General features: G+C 59.3%; 1 protein-coding gene across 8 annotated transcripts in view; it reads left to right on the top strand.

Moving 5' to 3' along the window:
- ELFN1 (extracellular leucine rich repeat and fibronectin type III domain containing 1) overlaps positions 1-17,959 on the top strand; it is a 66,231-nt gene extending 48,272 nt beyond the window's left edge. For 7 of the 8 annotated variants that reach the window (XM_072753322.1, XM_072753323.1, XM_026011308.2 and 4 more), the window contains one exon: positions 14,216-17,959. In XM_072753322.1, the coding sequence (XP_072609423.1) occupies positions 14,503-16,977 (2,475 nt within the window). In that variant the 5' untranslated portion in view covers positions 14,216-14,502 and the 3' untranslated portion in view covers positions 16,978-17,959. Of the gene's footprint in view, positions 1-13,590; positions 13,870-14,215 lie in introns of those variants that run through there. The other variant, XM_026011309.2, reaches the window with a different exon arrangement.
- The last annotated feature ends 4,867 nt before the right edge of the window (positions 17,960-22,826 follow it).

The following is a 22,826-nucleotide window of genomic DNA, read 5'->3' as shown; positions in this document are numbered from 1 at the left end:
TGATAACTGGCTCCAGTCCCTGCAGGAGGCCCTGGCCCCACGAATGTCAGACTCCTCCAGGAGCCGTTGGGGGTGAGGGAGTGAGGGGCAGTTGCCCCCTAACCTCCCAGCACCCCCTGGGCAGCCCAGGGAATGGGGTGGTGACCACTGGGGTCGAGGTGCTCTGTCCCAGAGGGAGGCTGCCTTGCCTGTGGAGTCCCACCCACAGCCGACCCTGGGCCGGCACTGGGGGGCCTGGAGGTAAGGGGTCCTGGCGTCTAGGCAGCAGGGAGATGGAGCCAGGAGGGTTGCAGCTCCCTCTATGCACAGCAGCGAGGCAGGTGGCCGGTGCATTCCCAGGCGACAGACGGACAGAGGGACAGCCGACAGACGGAGGCCCAGAGTGAGGCAGGCAGGCGGAGTGGGGGAGGAGGCCGTGTGAACCACAGCAGGACCGCTCCTTCTGTAATGTGTGCGGAGATGAAGGATAGACTCGCGGAGGGGAGCGTGTCCTCACACCCCACTTGGGTGGTTTCCAGCGTTGTCAATTATGCTGAGAATTGAATGTCCTCCAGCTGCTCCGGCGGTCGGACTCCTGCCCGCCGTGAAACAATAATTAGACACTCGTGTGTGCGGTGTGGGTGTGTGCATGTGAAGCGCGGTGTGGGGAGGCGGCGGGTCCACGGCCATGGGGTCACACTCTGGGGACACACACGCAGTCACACACGGCCACACCCTCCGTGGGTCTCAGGCTGTACACCCTGGCTTCCCAGCTCCCCCACCCCGGGAGGGGCACCCAGCTGGTGGTCTTGCCAGAGGGTGCCTGGCCCCCTGCCCATAATGCTTCCCCGCTTCCAGGTTTTACTCACCTTGGCCCTTTGAAGCCTCCACGAGAGGCTCTATTTATAACAGCCGGCATATGGACCACGCCAGATTTCTTGCTCAGACATATGCTGGGAGGCTCGGGCAGCTAGACGCAGCTCCGGCCCCTTGCCCCCAGTCACACACACAGGGAAAGCCTGCCCAGAGCTGTCCCTCGGCCCCTCCAGAACCCCCGGATCTCAGGGATGTGGGGTGGGTAGAAGGGGCCCCAGCACTCAAGGGGATCTGGAGTCCTTTCTAGCCCAGAGAGGGTCCCTGAGTGCCTCCTCTCCACCCCCTGAAGAATACAGACCAGTGTGCGGGTGGCGATCCCTGGGTACTGACAATAGTGCCGAGGAGAAGAGCCTGTGTTCCCACCAAGAGGAGGCACCGGCAGCGAGGGCAGGCTCAGCTGGACCACAGGCCCGGCCACACCTGTGAATGGCCAGGATGCCCCCTCCTCAGGGGACATGGGACCAGTCCACGTCCCCTTGTGGGTCTTGGCTGCCTGGGCTCCTGCAGGGACTTTCTTCTGCTTCCACATTCAGGTTGCTGACCCTATCCCTTCCCTGATGCCATCTGGCGGGGCTCCACTGGGTCCTCCCCACCCTTCGCTGTCAGGAGGGAGCCCCTTTGCAGTATCCATCTGGGGCCCCGAAAACCAGGGGGAGGCAGGGCCAGACTCAGATCCCTCCACTTCCCAGCCCCCTGACCCAATCTTGGGCAACAGGCTGTGGTTGGCTCCATGGCCCCATCCCTGAGCCCTGGCCACCACACAGCACCCCCACCTCCCAGCCCCCAGAGCGTCTCGGTGACTAACAGCAGAGCAGCCCCTTTCAGATCAATTCTGTTCCTGGTCTTGCAGCTATAATTAATGTCTGCTGTGTCATTAGATTGATTTTTTATGGACTCTGAGAGCTGGCGGGGAGAGCAGAGGGGCATCTCCCCGGGAAAAGACGCCAACCCAGCGCTCAGGCTCCCCAGGACTGGCTGCACCTCCTAAACTTTGCTTCCACTCTTCCCCACCCCTCCGTCCCCAAATCCTGGGGATAGCCAGAAGCTCACATGGCCCTGTGGGGCCCAGCATGGTGCCAAAGGGACACATGTCTCCTGCCCAGGCCCTCGGTGAGCCCACGGGGTCTGCTGATTGTTCCCATTTCCCAGAGGAGAGAAGTCTAAGTGACTTGGTGGCGGATGGTTCACACCCCACGAGCCCCGCCTCTGGGAACTCCTGCCACACGGGGTCCTGGCTGGTCATTCACAGACCCCACTGCTTTTACTGTCGTGATGGCCCTGTGAGCGGTGTCTGTGGCTCCATTTGTCAGCAAAGTCAACCGAGCCTCAGAAGTTAAGGCAGCCGCACAAACAGCTGACCTGGAGTGCAGCAAGTCCCAAGTCACATGCGGGTCAGAGCCTGTGTGTCCAGGACAGCGGGTGTGAACTGGCCTTCCCTGACCCCCACGCCACAGGCACCCCCTTTCTGGACTGGCAGTCTCACAGATCCTGGCACCCCTGGAGTCTGAGGGCAAGGAGTTCCCTGTGACAGACAGGGAAGGTAAGGCACGGGGATGCAGGGCTCACCCCTTCGTGGTCCTGCTCACGTAACAGACCACCCGAGCCTCAGCTTCATGGAGCGGGCATCCAGGGTGGGCTCAGCTGGGCGGCTCGCCTTCTCGTTGCAGCCACGCACTCTCTCTAGCAGCCCCCCAGATCCTCTCACACACCTCTGGCTTCTCCAGCACGTGGTATCCAGAAAGTGGTTTTTGTCGGTGGTGGCTACATGCAAGAGATGGAAACGGAGCTGCCCAGGTGGGCGAGGACTGTGCCCAGGACAGACAGAGCTTCTCTTTGGCCAGTGCTTGCTAGCCAGCGTGGTGTTAGGGCCACCCAGATTTGAGGGATGCAGAGACAGACACACATCCCGTGCAGGGGGACGTCAGGGTTCCCACACAGAGAGCAGAAGGTGAAACTGTACCATCCTTTAGGGATGTCCGTCCTGCCACGGCTACCACCCTGAGCCCCTCATGTCTGCAGGAATTTGGCTTTTGTCCTCAGAGTGGACATTCTGAGAGGGTCCAGGCCTTTGCCCATTTTGTGTTCCTCATGCCCCCGGCGCCTGACGTGATGTCCACCTGACCACATGTGAGTGACTAGGAACGGGACCCTAGGGGACCCCTCAGGGGTCTCACAATCCTAACCTCATCTGAGGGGGCTGGGGCCTCCCAGAGGCCAACTGTAATCCACCAAACAAGATGCCTACCAGGCTGGCGTAAGCTTTCCCAGCAGATTTCTCTGCCATTTTACTCTGCCTTGAGCCAACCCTGAATCATGAAAATCTAGAATGCACAAAAGACAGATCAGGGGTGACATTCACTTGATAAAGTGGCTCATGGTATTTGTCCATGCGGCTTCCGGGAGCATGTTCACCGTGGAGGGGCCCTGAGCTCTCAGACCCGGAGTCTCGCCTGAGTTGGCAGCTGCTGCCGTCAGCAGGAAATCACCCAGAGGGGAAAGTGAGAATGGCCCCAAACCCCAGACTGCAAACACGATTCCGAAATGAGACCCCACATGACATTTCTCACCTGTGAAGAGTAGATCAAAAATCCTTAGTGAGACACAGGCAGATCCAATTCCACAGAATATTAGAGAGATAATCTGCCCCAATTATGTAGGATTTATCAAAAGAATTCAGAGATGGCTTAATATTGGGGAAATCTTTTAATATAATACACAGCATCAACTGGTTGGCCACGGTGCCATGTGGATAAATGACAAGAGGCATCTGATAAAGTCTAGTATTAGTTTCCAATCTTAAAGTAACAAATAGAACTAGGGATAACTTCTCATCATGGTAAAGAAATAGGGTCTCAGCTCCACAGCCAGGATCATGCTAAATGATGAGATTTTTCATGATTCCTGTTCAAAAACTTTTATTAAAAAAAAGCAACAGTGCCCTTTATCATTGTCCAGAAATTCTGGACATAGCAATAAGACATGAAACGGAATTAAACAGGATGTCTATAGGAAAGAATTGTAGTCATTTGCTGGCAACCTGATTTGAGACCTAAGGAAATCGAAAGAGCAACTGAAGGGGACCATTTGCGACCTCGGCAAAGGTACTGGGCTGGATATAAAACACACGCGCACAAATCAATTATTCTCATCTGTGCTAGCAACAACAGCTAGCCGGAAAACATAATGAAATAAATGGTCCCCACTCGCAGTGGCAACAACAGAAAAACCCCACGGGATTCCCAGGAATACATTTACAAGAAAAATTTCAGATCATTATGAAGAACTCTGTGGAGTTTCCTGGGAGACCAGAGAAAGCGGGCATCGTGGGACAGGCCGTGCCAGGGTATTACAATCCCGAAGGTTCTTCCAAAATTAATTTGTAGGCTCCATGCAGGCCCTTCCGTGCCTCAGCAGTGCATTTTGAAGAGCTGAATCAAATCGTTGTAGAAGTTCACCTGGAGGAATATGCAAACGCAAACGGAGCAAAGGTTCTGGAAAAGGAGGAGGGATGTCTTTAGTCCTCAATACGGGAGCTAGTTACAGAGTTACAGGGATGCAAACGGGACTGTCTAGGTGTCACGTGAGGGGTGAGGGGCCTTCGATGCAACAGAGCTGTCCCCTCACAGGCTCAACCCCCATTCACGCCCTGCTCTGGGCCTGAGAAGACCACAGAAGATGCAGTCCTTGGAGCCAGGCACCTCCAGCCTAGGGACAGACGGGGAGGGTCAGACAGGCAGCTCTGCAGCACAGCTGTGGACTTGCAGGGGCAGACCCCAGCCCCACTCAGGAGTCCGAATAGAGAGCATCTGGTGGGGCAGCTTGGAGAAAATGCAAGAGAAGCAGGTTGACCATCACCTTAACAGGCAAGGTGGGGGTGGTGAGAGGCAGGCAGGGACTGTGGGAGACACCGACTGTCTTGAGGGCACTGGGGAGCCACGTGGGGTTGCAGGGGGAGGACAGGCTTGACCAGACTTGCCCTGTGGGAAGCACACTCTGGTCAGGGTGAGGGATGGTGCATCACAAATCAACCGAGGGAATGGATTATTCACTATATGGTGTCAGGACAATTTGTTGCCTGTTGGTGGGGGGGAATCGATTTTACTCCTTCTTTATACCAGCGAAATAGCTTCCAGGTGGGTTGAAAGTTAAATGTAAAATTCAAACCATAAAGATGTAAACAGACAGAGGTGATATCTGCTTTTAGGATGGCTCGGGGTTCCTCAAGCTACCCAGCACTGGACACCGTGTGTGTGTGTGTGTGTGTGTGTGTGTGTGTGTGTGTGTGTCTGTGTGTGTCTGTGTGTGTGTTTTGATTTGATGACACACAAATTAAAAATGAGAGTCTGTGGCCCAGGCCGGCCCCTGGTGCTGGCTTCCCTTCCAGAAGCCTCTTTCTTGAGATGCCGGCTTGAGGCCCAGTACGGATAAGGGCTGCAAGGAAAGGGGGTCTTGTTCTCAGAGCTCATGTGGAGCCCCAGGGCCATCAGCGGCCTCCTGACAGGTGCCCGGGAGGAAGGGGGTGCCTTCCAGAGACAGGGCCTCTCAGGCTCTGGCAGTACCGACCATGGCAGTGGGAGTAGCAGGTCCCCTGGGAGGTCTAGAAGCCCTGGGGAATGCCAGGGGGGCAGGGTTCATCAGAACCCCTGGTATAGCTCCAGTAACAGGGGAGAGAGCCCCATTTCTGATGCAGAGACACCTTGGTTGCTGTGGAACCGTGCTGGCTGTTCCGCACCTAACCTTGGACTCTCGCCAGGCCCCCCTCGCCAGAGCAGCTGATTCCCCCACCAGCCCAGGAACCACTGAGACACAGCCGGCGGCACGGTCAGCCCAGGTACCCAGGACAGGTCCTGGCTCCATCCCAGCCCACGGGGCATCACTGATACCTCTTCGACTGGACTTTGCTTCGTACCTGGTTTCCCTCATTAGCGTAACATTTGAGGACTAACTGCTCAACCTCTACTCGAAAACCATGCCCAGAATCTTTGGTACGATTCATAGTGGCCAGGAGCAAAAAGTCCTAGCAATGGGGACTCGAGGCAGGCCTGACGGGCATGGTCACCACATCTGGGTGCCTGGCCCCAGCTGGCGGGGTGTGGGGAGAGGGAGCTGTGTGCCCCAAGGCCCTTCCAGCCTTCTGCGTGGAGGTCCTGCCCTCCACCGGAGCTGGGAGCCAGGACGGGATCCCCAGGCTCAGAATGGGCACCTGGAGCTCAGGACTCTCCGTCTAGGTTCCACTGGTGAGAGCACAACCGGCAAATCTCCATGTTAAGTCTCCGTCAGGCCATCCCTCAACACAACTGGAGAGATTCGGGTCAGCCTAAAGATAGAACTTCCTCGCTGCCAGGGTTATGAGGGTGTGATGGGGAACGGTGCCAGGTGTCCCTTGGACACCCAGACCCTTGCCTGGAGTCGGTGACATGCTTCCCGACGGCAGGGGGGTGGACCGGCATTCCTGGAGAGGGTCACGCGTCGTCATCCGGCCTCCCTGGAGGCCAGCCAGCCACCTTCTCCCGGTCCCTGCCAGCGCCGGAGCAGGAAACCATCGCAAAGTGATTTCTCCCTCCAACAGTGCTGTACATCATGTTTTTTAATTTAAAAAGATGCCCAGTGGAAGCATAACAGACCATTAAATGTTTGGATCCCTAATTAACTCCAGAACAGCCGGAGCTGTGGGGCCTGGCGGGAGGAGGGATGGAGCAAGCCCGGCGTCGTTACAGGGGTGGGGGAGCAGGACTCCGGCCCCCAGCCCTGCCCGTGGTGTCTGCTGCCCTGGGCACCCGAGCCCACCTTCCTGGGCCAGGTGGGAGCTGGGGCTTGTGCACACACAGCCCTGGGCCGCAGCTCAGGTTCCAGCTCCAGGGTTTCCTCTGGAGACTGAGGGGTGAGGCCGGATTCTGCATTTTTGACAAGCAGTGTGGTGGATGTGGATGCTATGTTCCCCTGCCTTACTCTGGGAAAACCTTGGCTTGCTGGCTGTCCAGGCTTCTGGAGCCTGTTTCCCTACCTGTCTTACTGGGGGGGATACCCCCCTGGACATCGGGGAAGGGGCTCCCATGCCAGAGACACTCGCTGCATATGGGGTCCTGGAGGAAATGTGAGGGTACTGTCGTTTTGCACACTTGCCGCTCGTCCCAGGCCCGCTAGGTGGACTGAGGCCCCTGAGGCCTGGGCTCCTGTGGACCACCAGGGGCACCTGGCGGGTGGGTTGGGTGGGCACTCCACACTCTTCCCAGGCCCTATCCCTTCCCCAGCAGCCTCTGCATCCTGGCGGGGTGGAGGGCACAGTGTGGGTGACAGACTCTCTACCTCATGCCTCCCAGAGGACTAGGCCCAGGCCAGCTGAGGTCGGGGGCTTGCCAGACCGACCCTGTAGCCAAGTCCTGAGACTCCAGCCCTGCTGAGTCAGCACGGCTGGACCGCTCACCGTGGTAGCTCGTGCCAGCCTCCGAGGATAAATAGGGAACAGGAACAGAGAGGGCAGGTTCAAGGTGGGCAATGAGCCCGGGGACAGCACTCACGGGGCCCTGGTGGGGTGGCACCAGGGCAGGTGGCTCACTGAAGTAGAAAACCCCACAAGGCCTGTCTAGCTGGCCTGCTTGGTCCACCCACATGGCCTTGAATGGTGCATTCCCTCTTCCATCCATCTGAGGCCAGGGGGCCACTGGAGAAGGGAATGTAGTCATAGAGCATCCCTGTACCAGGCAACACGCTGGAAACTTCAAATGATACGGTCATGTAATCCTTGCCATAGGGCTGCCAGGGAGCTGCCCGGGTGATCTCCATTGGCCAGAGGATGGAGCAGGCCCAGAGAGGTTAAGTGACTCGTCCAAGGTCATACAGCCAGAGTGTGGCAGAGCCAACATTCGTGTCCTGGCATTAGGGTGGGCAGGCCTGGCCCCACATGGGCTCAGCTGGCCCTAGGCCGTGCCGTCCGCCTTGTGGTCGCACCTCCCAGCGGTGCCTGTCACGGCCCTGGAGGCTCTGCCGCAGAGCCAAGCTGCAGCCGCAGACAAACATTAGCAGTAAACATGATCTATCGGCCAAACATTGGGGCGGTAAAAAGTTACCGATCTATCACTTTCCACCCATCTCCCCTCCCCCCCCATGCGCCTGGCCCTCGGCCCGTTTCCCTCTGGACGCGCAGAGTCTGGCCTTCAGCAGAATCCCTGGCTGGGCGCTGGCCGCCCGTCTGGGTGCAGTGACGAGCAGAGGGATGGTGTTTTTAGGCAGATGCCTTCCCATCCGGCATGGCTGTGGTGATTATGCAAATCCGGCCATAAGAAGTTTAAGAGCCTGGAACCACCATATTTCTTTATTTCATTAGTGGCAGCACGGCTGCAGGGTTGAGGTGACGGAACAGACGTGGTGCCAGCCTCACAGGCACCGAGCCGTCGTCCCCTGGGCGGCAGAGGGGCTCCCCACCGTGGGCAGCGTGCGTGAGCGCACTCATGGAGGCGTCAGGAGGGTCGGGCGGGCGTGCGGTCAACAGACCCCACACGGGGCACACGAGGCCCTGGACACCTCTGTGCAGAAGAACCCTCGGAGGCACCCGGCCCAGACCCAGCCCAGACCTTTGCTTAACGTTACAGGGAGGGAAACTGAGTCCGGGAGCAGTCCAGGCTCGGGCAGGTCCTCCCTGCTGCTGCCGATTCTCTGCACAAACCCAGGACTGAGAAGAAGGAGGGGTCCCTCCCGCAGCCCAGTTCCATCATTGCAACTGGAGCCCTCGGGAGCGGAGAGCCCAGGCTCCTGTCCTGTCCTGTCCTGCCACCACGCCCCTCCACACCGGTCCCGGGGCTCCTGCCACAGCATTGCCTATCACTGCCCACTTCCTGGACGCCCCACACTCCCCAGACTAGGGCTGTTCCCTGATCACATGTGCCTTCCGCCTCCGCCCTCTCTGTCTGCGATGCTCCTCCGATGCTCATGCTCCTCAACCCCTCTTCACTGCCTAACAAATTCCTTCAAATGGCACCTCCTAGTGGAAGCCTTCCCTGATTGCCCTCAATTTTGCCACACCTTCCTGGCACCACGCAGGCCTCTGTCTCGTTCCCGCCGGTCTGTGCGTGCCTAGGGACACCCGATGCCTGGTGTAAAAAACAAGGCAGATGTTGGACCAGATGTGTGTGTGACAACCCCATGCTTGTGTCTAAGTATTTTCTGCCACCTGGGGTGGGTGTGCTGGCCCCCCCCCCTGAGCTGTTGACAGCCGCCCCCCAATCCAGGCAGGATGCTGCTTTAGGAGCCAGATTTCTTTCCTTCCTAGGGTCCTCTTCGTGCTCGTTCTCTCCCACCTCCCTATAATAAGGTGCCTTTGAATGGCCACCTGATGCATCGCCACCTGGGATGGGCCCCCTGGCCTCAGCCTGCCCACTGGCTCCCATGTGAATGCACCTGCTGGGCAGGCTTACCCCTCCCATGGCTTGCCAGACAGGGCTCTTCACCAGAAGTCGCCGTGGGGTCCCCCAGTGTCCCCTCTCCAAAGCAGCTCAGCACCTAGCCCATTTTCAGTAGAATCCGGCCTCCCCATCTCTGCTCGAGGTTCCATCTGTGCCCCCAGGTCTGCACACCCAGGGACCAAGGAGTGCTGTCCACCCCTGCCGGCTGTATCCACCCCCAGACCCGTGCCTGGGGACTCACTGTGAGCACCTACCCCTCCCCGCAGGCCGGGATAGGGCTAGATGCCACCGCGGCAGCCAGGTGGACCCTCGACAGGGAGCTGTCGGGTAGGTGGCTGAGTGACCTCAGGCCAGCTGACCTCAGTGACCCCTGTCAGACCCTCACAGACACACATGAATACGCATGTGGGGACACGTGAGGGCAAACACAGGATATGTGTGGGGCGCTCAGCTTGCTGTTCTGCAAAGTGAGGACGTCAAACAGACCTGTGTTCCTTGTCCTGCTGGATGTGTCAGAATCCGCAGATCAGAGGAGGCCAGGGCTGGAGTGGCCACGGGGACGTGTGGCTGCGTGGGCAGTGTGTATCCTTGCAGCTCTCTCTCACCGGCCTAAAGAAAGCCAAGGGGGTGGTGTTCTGGGGAAGGAGCAAGCGCCTTGGGGGCGGGGGGTGGTGGTGGCAGGAGGCAGATTTTATTCCCATTTCAGAGCTGAAGTGTCCCAGGCTCCCTTCTCTGTTGAACTGCAGGGAGCCACTCCGGGCCAGAGACGTCCAGCACCTGGCAGGACGCAGGGCCCCTGCTCTGGAGCCTGTGTCCTGATGAGGGGAGACCAGCAGTGAATAGGGAAGTAAATAAGCAAGTCCCAGGCAGGGGTGCTGTTTGGATCAGGGGGGAGAGTGGCACTGTGGGGTGAGCTGTTGGCTATAGGGTCAGAAGCCAGAGCGCCGTGGGGAGGAAACGGGGCACAGTGGCCCTGCAGCCAGAGGGATGGGGGTGGTGTGGGCGGGTGGATGGGGCCCCATCAGGCAAGGCCTGGCAGGTCCTGGGGGAGCCTGGGTTTTCCTCCACTTGTTGAAGAACGGATGTCATCCAGGGTCGTGGGCGGGGATGCTGGACTGGCAGGATCCCTTGACAGTGCTCCACGGCCCCTGTGGCTGTGCAGGGGAGAGAGGATGCTGGGCAGCAGGAGACGAGGTGGGAGCCGCGGGCATCGGCCCAGCAAGAGGTGGTGTGGCTTGGACCAGTGTGGCTGCAGTAGCAGGGGCCCGAACAAGATTCCAGAAACCCTGTGAGGTGCAGTGGACACTTTTGCTTCTGGGCTGGGCATCAGGAGCAAGGGAGTGGGGGGAAAGCAGAGCACATTCAAGGGCGGCGCATCGATTTTGGGTTTGAGGAATGTGGTGCAGGTGGGCTCGAGCTCTGAGGGAGGCATCTGTGTGTCAGGGGGCTGGGCACACTGGGGGGCTTGAGACCCCCCACACCCCACTGGGAAAGTGAGCAGAGAAGTGCAGGCTGAGGTCAGAGCCTAGTCCCCGGGACTGTGGAGGGAACTGACGGGAGAGGCAGCGGCTCTGACCAGGAGTGGGAGGAGCTCCAGGAAGGGGCTGCTGGTTACCTGGGCCAGGTATGCTGTGGGACCAGGAGAAATAACACACACTATGCCCCTCGAGCTGGCAAGACAGGTTGCCTGTGACTGCTCGGAGGGTGCAGGGTGGTGCTGTGCTGGAGCGGCTGGAGCTGGAAAACTGCTGGCAGCCCCTTTCAAGAAAATCAGCCACAATGGGGGGAAGGAGATGGGGCAGTGGCTGGAGGGTATTCTGGCCAAGCAGTTCCTGTGGAAGGTTCTGGAACTATGCTGTCCAGTAGGACAGCCACTAGTCATAGTCCTAATGCCCAGTAGCCACACGGGGCCAGGGCTCATCCTGTTGGACAGCCCCGCAAGCTGGCAAGGATGGTGTGGATGGAGAGACACTGATGCTGTGGGAGGAGGAGCTGGCAAAAGGATCCCAGGCCTGCAGGGGAACGGGCAGCAGGTACGGGTGGGATGAGGGGCAGGTGAGGGTGGAGGCTGCTGGGACACAGACCTGTGTACCCCACCGGCCCAGTGCACATTCTGCAGGTGTCCTGGGTACAGTTGTGGAATGAGTGACCAGGTGCAGAGGACAGGTGTGTATATGTGGAGAAATTAGTGGTAAAGGGGGCAGGGGCTGGTGTTGGAGCCACTTATAGATGACTAATCGATGAACAAGTGGGGGGGCGGTCCTGGGGATGGCGTGTGATCCAAGCAGAACCCTTCTGGGGGACTCGGCCACTTCCCTGGGCAGGTGTTTCTTAAGACCCGTTGGACGGCATCCTGTCCCCCATACCCTGGGGTGTTAGCTCCTATGCTCAGGGAGCCTCCTGGAGGGTTGAGGCACCTGCTGGTGCTGACACCCAGCCCCCACCCCAACAGGAGGAGGATGGAGCCACTCACAGTGTGACCTTGGACAAAGCCTCAGTTTCTCATCTATAGAGTGCGTTGTGGAAGGAGAACCCTGGGGTCCCTCTGACGCCAGGTCCTGGGAGCTATCAAAAGGGCAGCGGGGACCAGCCAGCAGGGTCACACCCGACTCCTAGCATATCCCTCCACCTGAGGCCAGGTGAGGTGAGAGAAGACTCCCATCCCCCATAGGCCTGGCTCCCCCGCAGCCCAGAAGTGAGAGCAAGACACCTGCCAGGCCAGAGGGAGCAGCGGGGTGGAGACATGCCCCGTCCTCAGGGCCAGGGTCCAGCGCTGCCCCGCTCAGTACACACAGGCCAGTCTGGTGGAGTCGAGACCGGTCCCTAGAACCATGTGCCACTCACAGGTGCCACATTCCCGGACCATCACACTGGGATGGGCGGTGCCCGCGGGAGCAGCGGTGAGGGCTGGGCTGGCCAGTCTCACAGATGCTGGCACACCACGTGTGCATGCTTCGACAGAGCCGTGTTCACTAGAGGTACATGTGTCCACATGCACTAACATGGTTCTGAACATGTGTCGATACATATTCACCCTCGCACATGCAGACCTGGTGTGTGCACCCAGGACAGAGCCCAGCACACGTGTGCAAGCCCGCACGCCCACAAACCCGCATGTACTTGCAGCTCTCTGGAGCCCCCAGGTCAGCCCAGCAGTGGCACAGCCGCCACCACGGTGCCGAGTGGCCCTGGGAGGGGGGCAGGGAGAGGCTGGTAGCCAGGGGGCCCCTATCCCTCCTCCGCAGGCGCCTGCCTGTGATAAGGCTTCTTCAGGCCCTGTAATCCTCCTTAACTTGACTTTGGGTTATTTTGAGCAAGAGATTAAAGGTGATTACAATCAGCATTGCTGAGGCGCCACACTTCCTAGACAGGCCTGCTCCACGCACCTGCTTCCGGAGGCAGGAGCCAGACTGACCCACACTTCCCTCACCTCCCACCCTTTGCCTTAGAGGCACTTGCTCGTTGGGGGGAACGGGTCCCCTCGTGGAGGTGCCGGCTGTGCGGGCACGCGGTGCAGGCAGGCAGGTGTTGCATGACGGTGATGCGCTCTGTGCTCCCCACAGGACAGTGGATGGGCAGTCAGAAGCCAGGCAGTGCAGGGACCCCAGCATCCCCCGAACAGGCTTCCTCCCTTGGGCAGGGAGGCGACCCAGACCTGCCCCATCCTACCCTTGGAGCCACTTGCGAGTGGGCCCAGAGAGACCCAGTGCTTTGCGGGGCATCACACAGCATCGGGGCCCACCCCGTCTGATCTCTATCTGTCCCCTCTCTGCAAATCAGAAATAGACTCTTCCCCAGGAGCCAGATCAAAATGGTGCTCTATGAAGTTTCCAAAGGGGAAGAAAATCCATTTCACATCATTATATTTTGTTCCCTAATTTAAGCTGCCTCAGTACAGACTAGTTGCGAACGTCAATATCCGTGAAATACACTCAGCTGGCTGCCGGCCAGGCCACAGAGCAGTTACAGAGGCCGCCATAAATCCAAATATTAACAAGGAAACACACGCCGGTTCGTCTGTCCTGCGGGAGATCTACGAGGGGCAGAGGGTGGGTCCCGCAGACTGGAGGTCCTCCTGTGGCTGGGGCAGGCATCCCCGGGGAGCTGCGTCCAGCCACATCTCCCTGCCCACGGGGCTCCCTGGCTGGACACGGGCGGGGGAGGGGGCCCAGCCTGGGGATGCCCAGGGTCCAGCGGGGCGGCGGGCACCAGCACCTCACATCGTGTACTTGGGAGCTGGCTGGCAGGGCTGGGAGGGCTCGGTCCTCGCCTGAGCCTGGGCAGGGGTTTGGTGGGTGCCTGGGGAATTCCTGGCAGAGGTGCTCCTTCCTTCCAGGCCTTTCTGCCAGGATCTAGGCACGAGGGGTGGTGACAGCCTCCAGTCCCCAGGGACCATCCAGCTGGCTAATTTGGGGACATGAGGACCAGAGAGGAATGATGTGCCCCTGGTGAGAGGGCTCAGGCCCAGAACCTAGCCGTCCTCGGTGCCCAGCTGCCTCCCTGCACCTCCCTGCACCTCCCTGCAGAGGAGCCTGAGGAGACCGGACCTGAGGGCTCTGGAAGGATTTGCGTCCTGCCAGCTGAGGACCCTTGAGCTGGGGCTCTGCAGGCGGCTGTGAGTGCTCCCGGGAGAGGATGTCCTGTCTTCCATCTCCTAAGGGGCCCTCAGGCACACGGTTCTTGGTTCCCGGAGCCACCATCACTCTGAGCTGGGCCAAGCATTGAGGTTTTGTCCACTCTGAGAGGAACGGAGGTAGGGCCCAGGGAGGGCTTAGGACTGGGGCTTCTCTCCACTGTCCTTCCTCAAGCACAACCCGTACTGAGCACCTCAGTCACCCTGCTTCATCCCAGCATCCCACGGGCTCCCCGAATGCGCCTCCTTGTTTGACCGGGAAGCTCAGCTGGGCCTGGCGCGGGGCCACAGCATCTCCTGACTGCTTTCCTTTTCTGTCTTGCCACAGGACCACGGAGCTGGAGGCGCAAGGTGAAGCTGTCGGGACGCTCAGGCCAATGGGGGAGGAAGCCAGGGCCTCGACAGGACGCGGGCAGATGATCAGGGGCGTCTGGCAGTGAGGGAGGCGGCCCGCTCCCAGCACCCGCGCCACACCACCATGCGGTCTGGGACAGGACACCCCTGAGAGTGCACGCACCCTCCCCTCCCACCCCTGTCCCTCTGGGGGCTGCCGCCCAGCCTCCCACCCAGTCCCCCTGGGCAGGCAAAGCGGGGTCTCCCGCGAAGGCGGTCCCCATGGCCGGGTGCCGGTGGGGCGTGCTGTGGGTGTGCATGGCGGCGGCCACCCTGCTGCACGCGGGCGGGCTGGCCCACGGCGACTGCTGGCTGATTGAGGGCGACAAGGGCTTCGTGTGGCTGGCCATCTGCAGCCAGAACCAGCCGCCGTATGAGGCCATCCCGCAGCAGATCAACAACACCATTGTGGACCTGCGGCTCAACGAGAACCGCATCCGCAGCGTGCAGTACGCCTCACTGAGCCGCTTCGGCAACCTCACGTACCTCAACCTCACCAAGAACGAGATCGCCTACATCGAGGACGGAGCCTTCTCGGGCCAGTTCAACCTGCAGGTGCTACAGCTGGGTTACAACCGGCTGCGCAACCTGACGGAGGGTGTGCTGCGTGGGCTGAGCAAGCTGGAGTACCTGTACCTGCAGGCCAACCTCATCGAGGTGGTCACGCCCAGCGCCTTCTGGGAGTGCCCCAACATCATCAACATCGACCTGTCCATGAACCGCATCCAGCGGCTGCACAGCGCTACCTTCGCCGGCCTGGCCAAGCTGTCCGTGTGCGAGCTCTACAGCAACCCGTTCTACTGCTCGTGCGAGCTCCTGGGCTTCCTGCGCTGGCTGGCGGCCTTCACCAACGCCACGCAGACCTATGACCGCATGCAGTGCGAGTCGCCGCCGCTTTACTCCGGCTACTTCCTCCTGGGCCAGGGCCGCCACGGCCAGCGCAGCATCCTCAGCAAGCTGCAGTCTGTGTGCACCGACGGATCCTACGTGGCCGAGCCGCACCCGGTGCCTGGACGTCTGCCCCCTGGCCGCTCGCCACCCCCACCGCCACCGCCACCACCGCCAGAGCCCAGTGAGGCCCCGTGTGCTGATGACGAATGCTTCTCCGGCGACGGCACCACACCACTGGTGGCACTGCCCACACTGGCCCCCCAGGCCGAGGCGCGGCCACTCATGAAGGTGAAGCAGCTGACCCAGAACTCCGCCACCATCATGGTGCAGCTGCCCAGCCCGTTCACCCGCATGTACACTCTGGAGCACTTCAACAACAGCCGCTCATCCACCGTATCCAGGCTGACCAAGCCGCAGGAGGAGATCCGCCTCACCAACCTGTACACGCTCACCAACTACACCTACTGTGTGGTGTCCACCAGCTCCGGGCTGCACCACAACCACACCTGCCTTACCATCGGCCTGCCCAAGCCGCCCAGCCCGCCGGGCCCTGTGCCTAGCCCGTCCACGGCCACCCACTACATCATGACCATCCTGGGGTGTCTCTTCGGCATGGTGCTGGTGCTCGGTGCCGTCTACTACTGCCTGCGCCGGCGGAGGCGCCAGGAGGAGAAGCACAAGAAGGCGGCTGCGGCCGGCAGCCTGAAGAAAACCATCATCGAGCTCAAGTACGGGCCCGAGATGGAGGCACCCGGCCTGGCCCCACTGTCCCAGGGCCCGCTGCTGGGCCCCGAGGCGGTGACCCGCATCCCATACTTGCCAGCGACTGCCAGTGAGGTGGAGCAGTACAAGCTGGTGGAGAGTGGCGAGACGCCCAAGGCCAGCAAGGGCAACTACATGGAGGTACGCACGGGTGACCAGGTGGAGCGCAGGGACTGCGAGCTGGGCCGGCCCGGCCCCGACAGCCAGAGCTCCGTGGCCGAAATCTCCACCATCGCCAAGGAGGTGGACAAGGTCAACCAGATCATCAACAACTGCATCGATGCGCTCAAGTCTGAGGCCACCTCCTTCCAGGGCGGCAAGTCCGGGGCCGTGTCCGCGGCCGAGCCGCAGCTGGTGCTGCTGTCGGAGCCGCTGGCCAGCAAGCACGGCTTCCTGTCCCCGGTCTACAAGGACGCCTTCGGCCACGGCCTGCAGCGGCACCATAGCGTGGAGGCGGCCACCGGGCCACCGCGCGCCAGCACCTCGTCCAGCGGCTCCGTGCGCAGCCCGCGAGCCTTCCGCGCCGAGGCCACCGGCACGCACAAGGCCGCCGCCACTGAGGCCAAGTACATCGAGAAGAGCTCACCCGCGACCGACGCCATCCTCACTGTGACGCCCGCGGCCGCTGTGCTGCGGGCTGAGGCCGAGAAGGGCCGCCACTACGGCGAGCACCGGCACTCGTACCCCGGCTCCCACCCCGCCGAGCCGCCCGCGCCCCCCGCACCCCCGCCCCATGATAGCCTGGGTGGCCGCAAGGCCTCCATCCTGGAGCCGCTGACCCGGCCGCGCCCCCGTGACCTGGCCTACTCACAGCTGTCCCCGCAGTACCACAACCTGAGCTACTCTTCCAGCCCCGAGTACACCTGCAGGGCCTCCCAGAGCATCTGGGAGCGCTTCAGACTGAGCCGCCGGCGGCACAAGGACGACGAGGAGTTCATGGCGGCCGGCCACGCCCTGCGCAAGAAGGTTCAGTTCGCCAAAGACGAGGACCTACACGACATCCTGGACTACTGGAAGGGCGTGTCGGCGCAGCACAAGTCCTGAGCCCGCAGCCGGCACCCGCCCCGCACCTTCCCCGGAACTCGTGATGCCCACGGGACCAAAAAGGACACAAGACCCACTGCAGCTATTCGTAACCCAGAGACTCCCACGCCATGCCACACACACACACACACACACGTGCACACATGCACAGAGAGACGCACGCACACATGCATACACATGTGCCCACATGCACGTGTGTGTACCCGTGCAGACGCACAGACATGCGCACATGCACATACACGTGCACACACAGACACAAACACGCTTATAGACATGCGTGTGCACACAGACATGCACACAGCCAGTGTGGAAGCCTGGGGCCCGCAGAGAGAGTGGGGAGGGGGCGACGCTGCCAGTCACAACACAAGATGAGCCGCGGCCTCCACACACACACACTGGGTGTGCGCACACACACACACACACACACACACACCAGGGACTTGAGAAAACTGTGTCTGGGGTTGGGGGTGGGGGAGGGGACTTTTTTTTCATTATCTTTCCTCTATGATTCTTCTCTGCCTTCTTTATCTTCCTCTCTGTCTTTATTTTCTTCCTTTTTTAAAAGAAAAAAAAATAATAAAAGTAAAGTTCTCTTAAAGACATAAAATACCAGATGTGGGAGGTGTGGCCACGTGGCCGCCGGGCTCCCCTCCACGATTGCCTCGTCCTGGTTTGCTGTGGATTTTCTCCTCAGTCCATCACTTTGCTGCCAACTCCGGAGGCCACCAAAGAGGGGCAGAGCGAATGCAGGCAGTCCGGTGGCCCCCGGGACCTGCCTGGAGCCCTGCAGGGCGTGAGGGGCGTGGGGAGGGCTGTGGCTGGAAGGGCCGTGGGCTGGGAGCATGTGCTCCATCCCCGTCCCTGCTGTACACTGTCATCGTCTCATTGTACGAAAAATATTTCTATATTTGCAATGTTTGCTGTAAAACGAGAAAGAGACTATGTCTACTGAAAAAAAAATCTGCAAAGGGAAAAACCCAAATGCTTGTACTGGGTTTTTACTATGGGATTTAGAGAAAGATTTGGGGTGCTTTTATATGCTGTTTAGTGGTAGTTTTATTGATTTTGGCCTTGGGTTGGGGCTGGGGTTACAAGTAGGGTCACCACTGAGCCCTCCTCCCAGGAGAATAGGAGTGACCCCTGGAGACCACGAGCAGGGTGGTGAGGGGAGGGGGACCTGAGATTCCACATCGGGCTGGAGCACGTGTGGAGGCTGTGCAGACGGGGCAGGAGGGAGCTAGGGCCATGTGTTTGAGGTGCGTGTGCCCAGGCTGGAAGCCGCGTGGGCGTGAGTGGACAGCCAGAGGTGACCGGTGACCGGGGTAGCTTTGCAGGTGAGTGGGAGCAAGCGGAAGAGGGTTGGAGGGTGAGTCAGCATTGGGGTGAGCCAGCCTCTGAGCCCCGTAGCTGGACCCATGGACTGCTGCACACTCACCCCACCCTCCCTGGTGTGAGTGGGCGAGCAAGTCAAGTGCATGTATGAGCCACATCAGACTATTCACATGCCAAAGAAAAGTCCCTCTCCGTGGCTGGCGCCAGTGCTGCTTGCCACTGAGGCCACGGGCTCCCTCCTGCCTGACCCTCAGGAGCCAGAGCAGGGCCCTCGTGCCCAGCCCCAGCCATGGGTCCCACAGAGCCACCTTCTCGCAGGGGGAGAGAGGGGAGGCTCCCTCTCCCAGCCCTGGGGCTGCCCTACCCCCATCTCCCCACCACCACTGGCCTGGCGACCCCAGGCCTTCCCTGCTCCTTCTTAAGGCCCCTTCCCCACCCTCTCTGCCAAGCATAAACCCAGACTAAACTAACAAAGACCCAATAAGGCATGAAGGGGTGATGCTGGAACTAGACCCCAGAGGCAATGGGGGCCCCAGGAGACATTGGGGCAGGGAGCAGAGATAGAAACAGGTTTTCAGGGTCCGGCAGGTCAGCAGGAAAGGACGCAGGGCTGGGAACAGCCATGAGACCAGCAGCCTCTGCTTGTATACCTCCAGTGATAGGGAGGTCACCCCTCTCTAAATAGCTGTTTCTAGGTCCCTCCCTGAGATGGAGGGGAAACCAGTGGCTTCCCATAGGGCTTGGCTCCGATTCCCCTGCCTCAGGGGCCATACAGCACTGTGGACAGGGCCAGTCTGCCTCCCACCTGGTCCTGACCTCTGTGCTCAACGACCCCATTAGTGTTCTGCAAACAAGGCTCACGTGGAGTACATGACTAGGGTGGGTGGGCCCTGACTGGCCCTGCTCCAACTGGGCCCCTCCAAAGTGGGTTATCTCTGGGGACTCTGTAGGCCTCCTCCTTACTGCCTACCCCCATAGGCCCCAGGCTGCCCCAGCCCTGGGTAGCTCCTCACTCTCTGCCAGGAGTCCTGGGAGGACAGCCCAGGGAAGCCTGGTGACTGGAGTGTGGGACCTGGGTAGTGGGGGCAGGAATGGACACAGAGTGGGGAGATCCAGAGAGGAGCCTGCCTGGCCCAAGATCATGGAGTAACGTGGGACAGTCCTGGCTGGGGGACAGAGTGGAGCCAGGCCTCAGCCAGCTGCTCGCTGTCACTGAGAAGATAAAATTGGCTATTTATAGGAATTAGAAAACAACTGGCACAAAATGGAGGTGCATGCCCTGGGCAGGTAGGGCAGCTGGCCAGACAGGCCAGGTGTGAGAGGGACACGTCACCACCAAGAGCACTGCCACTGAGCAGGAGCCCAAGGGTAGGGGGCAGCCAAGAAGCCCATTCCAGAAGCTCAGACCCTGCCCCCAGGAACACCCAGGGCCAGACAGAGGTGGCCATATGTCCACTGCCAGGCCGATGCCAGGCCGATCCCCAGACGCATGTGTCACCATGCCCTTGTTTGAAAGAGGTCATAGTGGAGTTGACAGGATTAGACAGCATGGGAGGAGACATGTACTTATTAAGCACCTATTGTGTGCAGAGCTCAGTGCCAAGCACTGTTGGAGCCCAGAGAGAGATCCAACCCTGCCCCCGGCCTTGAGGAGCTCATGGCCATCAAGGCACCCAACGCAGAGGCAGGTAACCCAACTCAGGGTGGTGCAAGACCCAGGAAGCCCAATGAAGCATGGGAACCCCTGCATGGGAAGAACCTGGAAGGCTTCCTGAAAGGGGTGGTGTTTGGACTGGTTAAGAGAACCACAGTGAGGAAAGGGTGGAGGCTACCAAATCAAGAGAGCTCAGCGTCCTCGTGGGCTCAGGACTGAGCTCTGAGTGCAGGATAAAGACCTGAAAGCTGAGCTCTGCCCTGTGTCTGGGATCAGGGCTTGGCGTCCTCGAGGCAGCCTCAAAGGGCAGCGCTTAGTCAGTCGGGTGATGGAGTTCAGAGGCCAAAACCGGAGGCTCAAGCCCAGGTTCTTTTTTTTTTTTTTTTAAGATTTTATTTATTCATTCATGAGAGACACAGAGAGCAAGAGAGGCAGAGACACAGGCAGAGGGAGAAGCAGGGTCCATGCAGGGAGCCCGTCGCGGGACTCAATTCCTGAACTCCAGGATCATGACCTGAGCCGAAGGGAGGCGCTTAACCGCCGAACCACCCAGGTGTCTCAAAAACCCAGGTTCTGCCTCTCATGACCGTGTGACCACACCAAGTCATCTGTGCATCCAGCAGGAATGCTGACACCTGCCCCTCCTCCACCATGCTGGGTCCCTGCAAAGGGCAAATGGCACATGGGGCCCTACTAGTCGCCTACCAGTTCTCCCCAGGCACAACAGCGCTGCATCTCAAAGCAGCATTATTGCATCACACACCTGGGTGGTTGGCTAGGTGGTTCTGCTGACCGCGGTCAGCTCACCCGTGGACCTGGGGGTGGCTGGTGGGGACAGGGTGGCAAATGACATGGACATAGCAGGGAGGGCTGAAGAATTAGCTTCATCTGAGAACAGTGGCCAAGTGTGTGGCCAGGCACCATTGTTCTCCCTCACCAGGGCAGACCTCAGAGCAGAGACAGCAGCACGTCCAAGGCAGGTATTCCCAAGGTTCCATTCATTCTTTCGTTCAACATACAATTACAGGGCGCCTACTGTGTACGACGTGCTAGATATGTCAATGAGACCTGTCCCCTCCTTTGAGAGTGAATCAGTCACAGTCCTAACAGGAAAGAGGTGACACTCCACAATAGAATAAATCAGGGGGTGTCTACAAAGGGACAATTTCTGGGGAGAGGGTGGAGGGGACCTGCACAAGATACCAGTAGCCACTATGGCAGCACAGGGTGGCCCATGGGGATGAAGGATGAAGACTTGTGCAGAGACCCGCCAGGGACCTGGGGAGGGGCCTCCAGTGGAGGACCACCAGCCTGAGGTGACACCGTGGGAGGGAGCAGGGGCATGTGTCCACCTCACCTTTCTCTCTCCTGTGCAGCTCCCACTTGGCCAAGTGGCCAGGAAACCAGGATAGAGAGAGCCCAGGGATGGAGTCCATGTAGGTCTGCCATGGAGGGAGCAGGGAAGGATGCAGGGAAAGGAGGGGGTGAATGAGAGAGGTGACCACTGACCTGCCAGCCCAGCAGCAGTGACGAGGTGCCAGGGAGGACAGAGGAGACTGTCACTGCCCTCACGGTTGGGGGAGACTTCTCAGGGAAGCCAAGACTTCAAAGGACAAACAGGAGGTAGGCTCCAGACCTCATGCGTCCCTGAGGGACAGGAAGGTGTTGCTGGGGGTCAGCAGCTGGGGCTGGGGCCACTGGGACCAGGCAGGTTGGCTGAGCCAGGATGGGATGGCATAAAGCAGTGAGAGTCAGGCTGTGGGCAGTGGGGGGCCATTGATGGCATTTTCTAGAATAACAACCTCTACTGATTTTTTTCGTATCTCAAAAGTAATCCTTTTATTACATAAACTTTAGAAAACAACCATAAAGAAGCAAAGAGTGATCACCATCTCGCCACCCCAAGATAAGCCACGGGTCACGGTTTGGTATGCATCTTTCTAGTTCCTCTTCTCTACAAATGCAGCAGGCCCGGGGTTTGCACACCATCACCAATTGTGCTGAGAAGGATTCCCTTGCTTTCTGTCCAGCGTGCCTCCCTCTGGAGCCTCTGTCCTCCTCAAGAGTGTAAAGGGAGTGGCTCAGAGAGATGGGAGCCATGCCAGGATGTTTGCAGGGTCTAGTAGAGACGATGATGTGTGCAGGAGAGAGGGATTGCAGATCGTGGTTCAGTAAGAAGGAATGAGGCTTATTGCTTAATGGGGTGGATGGTCTTCGCTAGCACCATGGACAGTTCACCCATCTGCCAGGGGGAGGGGGCGGTCCGCGAATGACGCAGGTGCCGGGGGTGAATATGGGGTGGGGGCTTGAGGGAGTTCTCCTTTACTCACACCACACATCCATAGCGCCTCTCCTCACTCCACTGCATGGCCTTCTTGTTTTACTTTTGGGGAGTTTTGTGGGTTTTTTTTTTGTATTTCAAATTTTCAATATGAAACAATTATAGGGCGACCGGAGGTAGTACATTGTCTCCCAGCTCCCCCACTCCCCGATGCTAAGCTCTAACTGTAGTACAGCATCAAAACCAGGAAGGTGTTTTGTCCATGGGTACAATTATGTCCACCAGGCTACAGATCCGGTTCTGTATTAATTCAGCATTAACCAGCTTTCTCATGCACTCATGTGCATGTGTGGTCTGCAAATTTCTCCCATTGTATATGGATTTGTGTAATCACCACCACGGTCAAGATACAGAACTACTCCTATAGTTCTCTCCCACAGGTGGCCTCCAACTCCATCCCTGTCCCCTGGCACCACTAATCTGTTCATTTCTGTCATTTTTAGAATGTTATATAAATGGGATCATACACTATGTAACCGTTGGATATTGGTTCTTTCACTGAGCATAAGGCCTTTGAGATCC

This window comes from Vulpes vulpes, chromosome 3 (genome assembly GCF_048418805.1).
Source record: "Vulpes vulpes isolate BD-2025 chromosome 3, VulVul3, whole genome shotgun sequence".
NCBI lineage: Eukaryota > Metazoa > Chordata > Mammalia > Carnivora > Canidae > Vulpes > Vulpes vulpes.
Note: the sequence above shows the minus strand (reverse complement) of the source record. Positions and strands in the feature narration are given on the sequence as shown.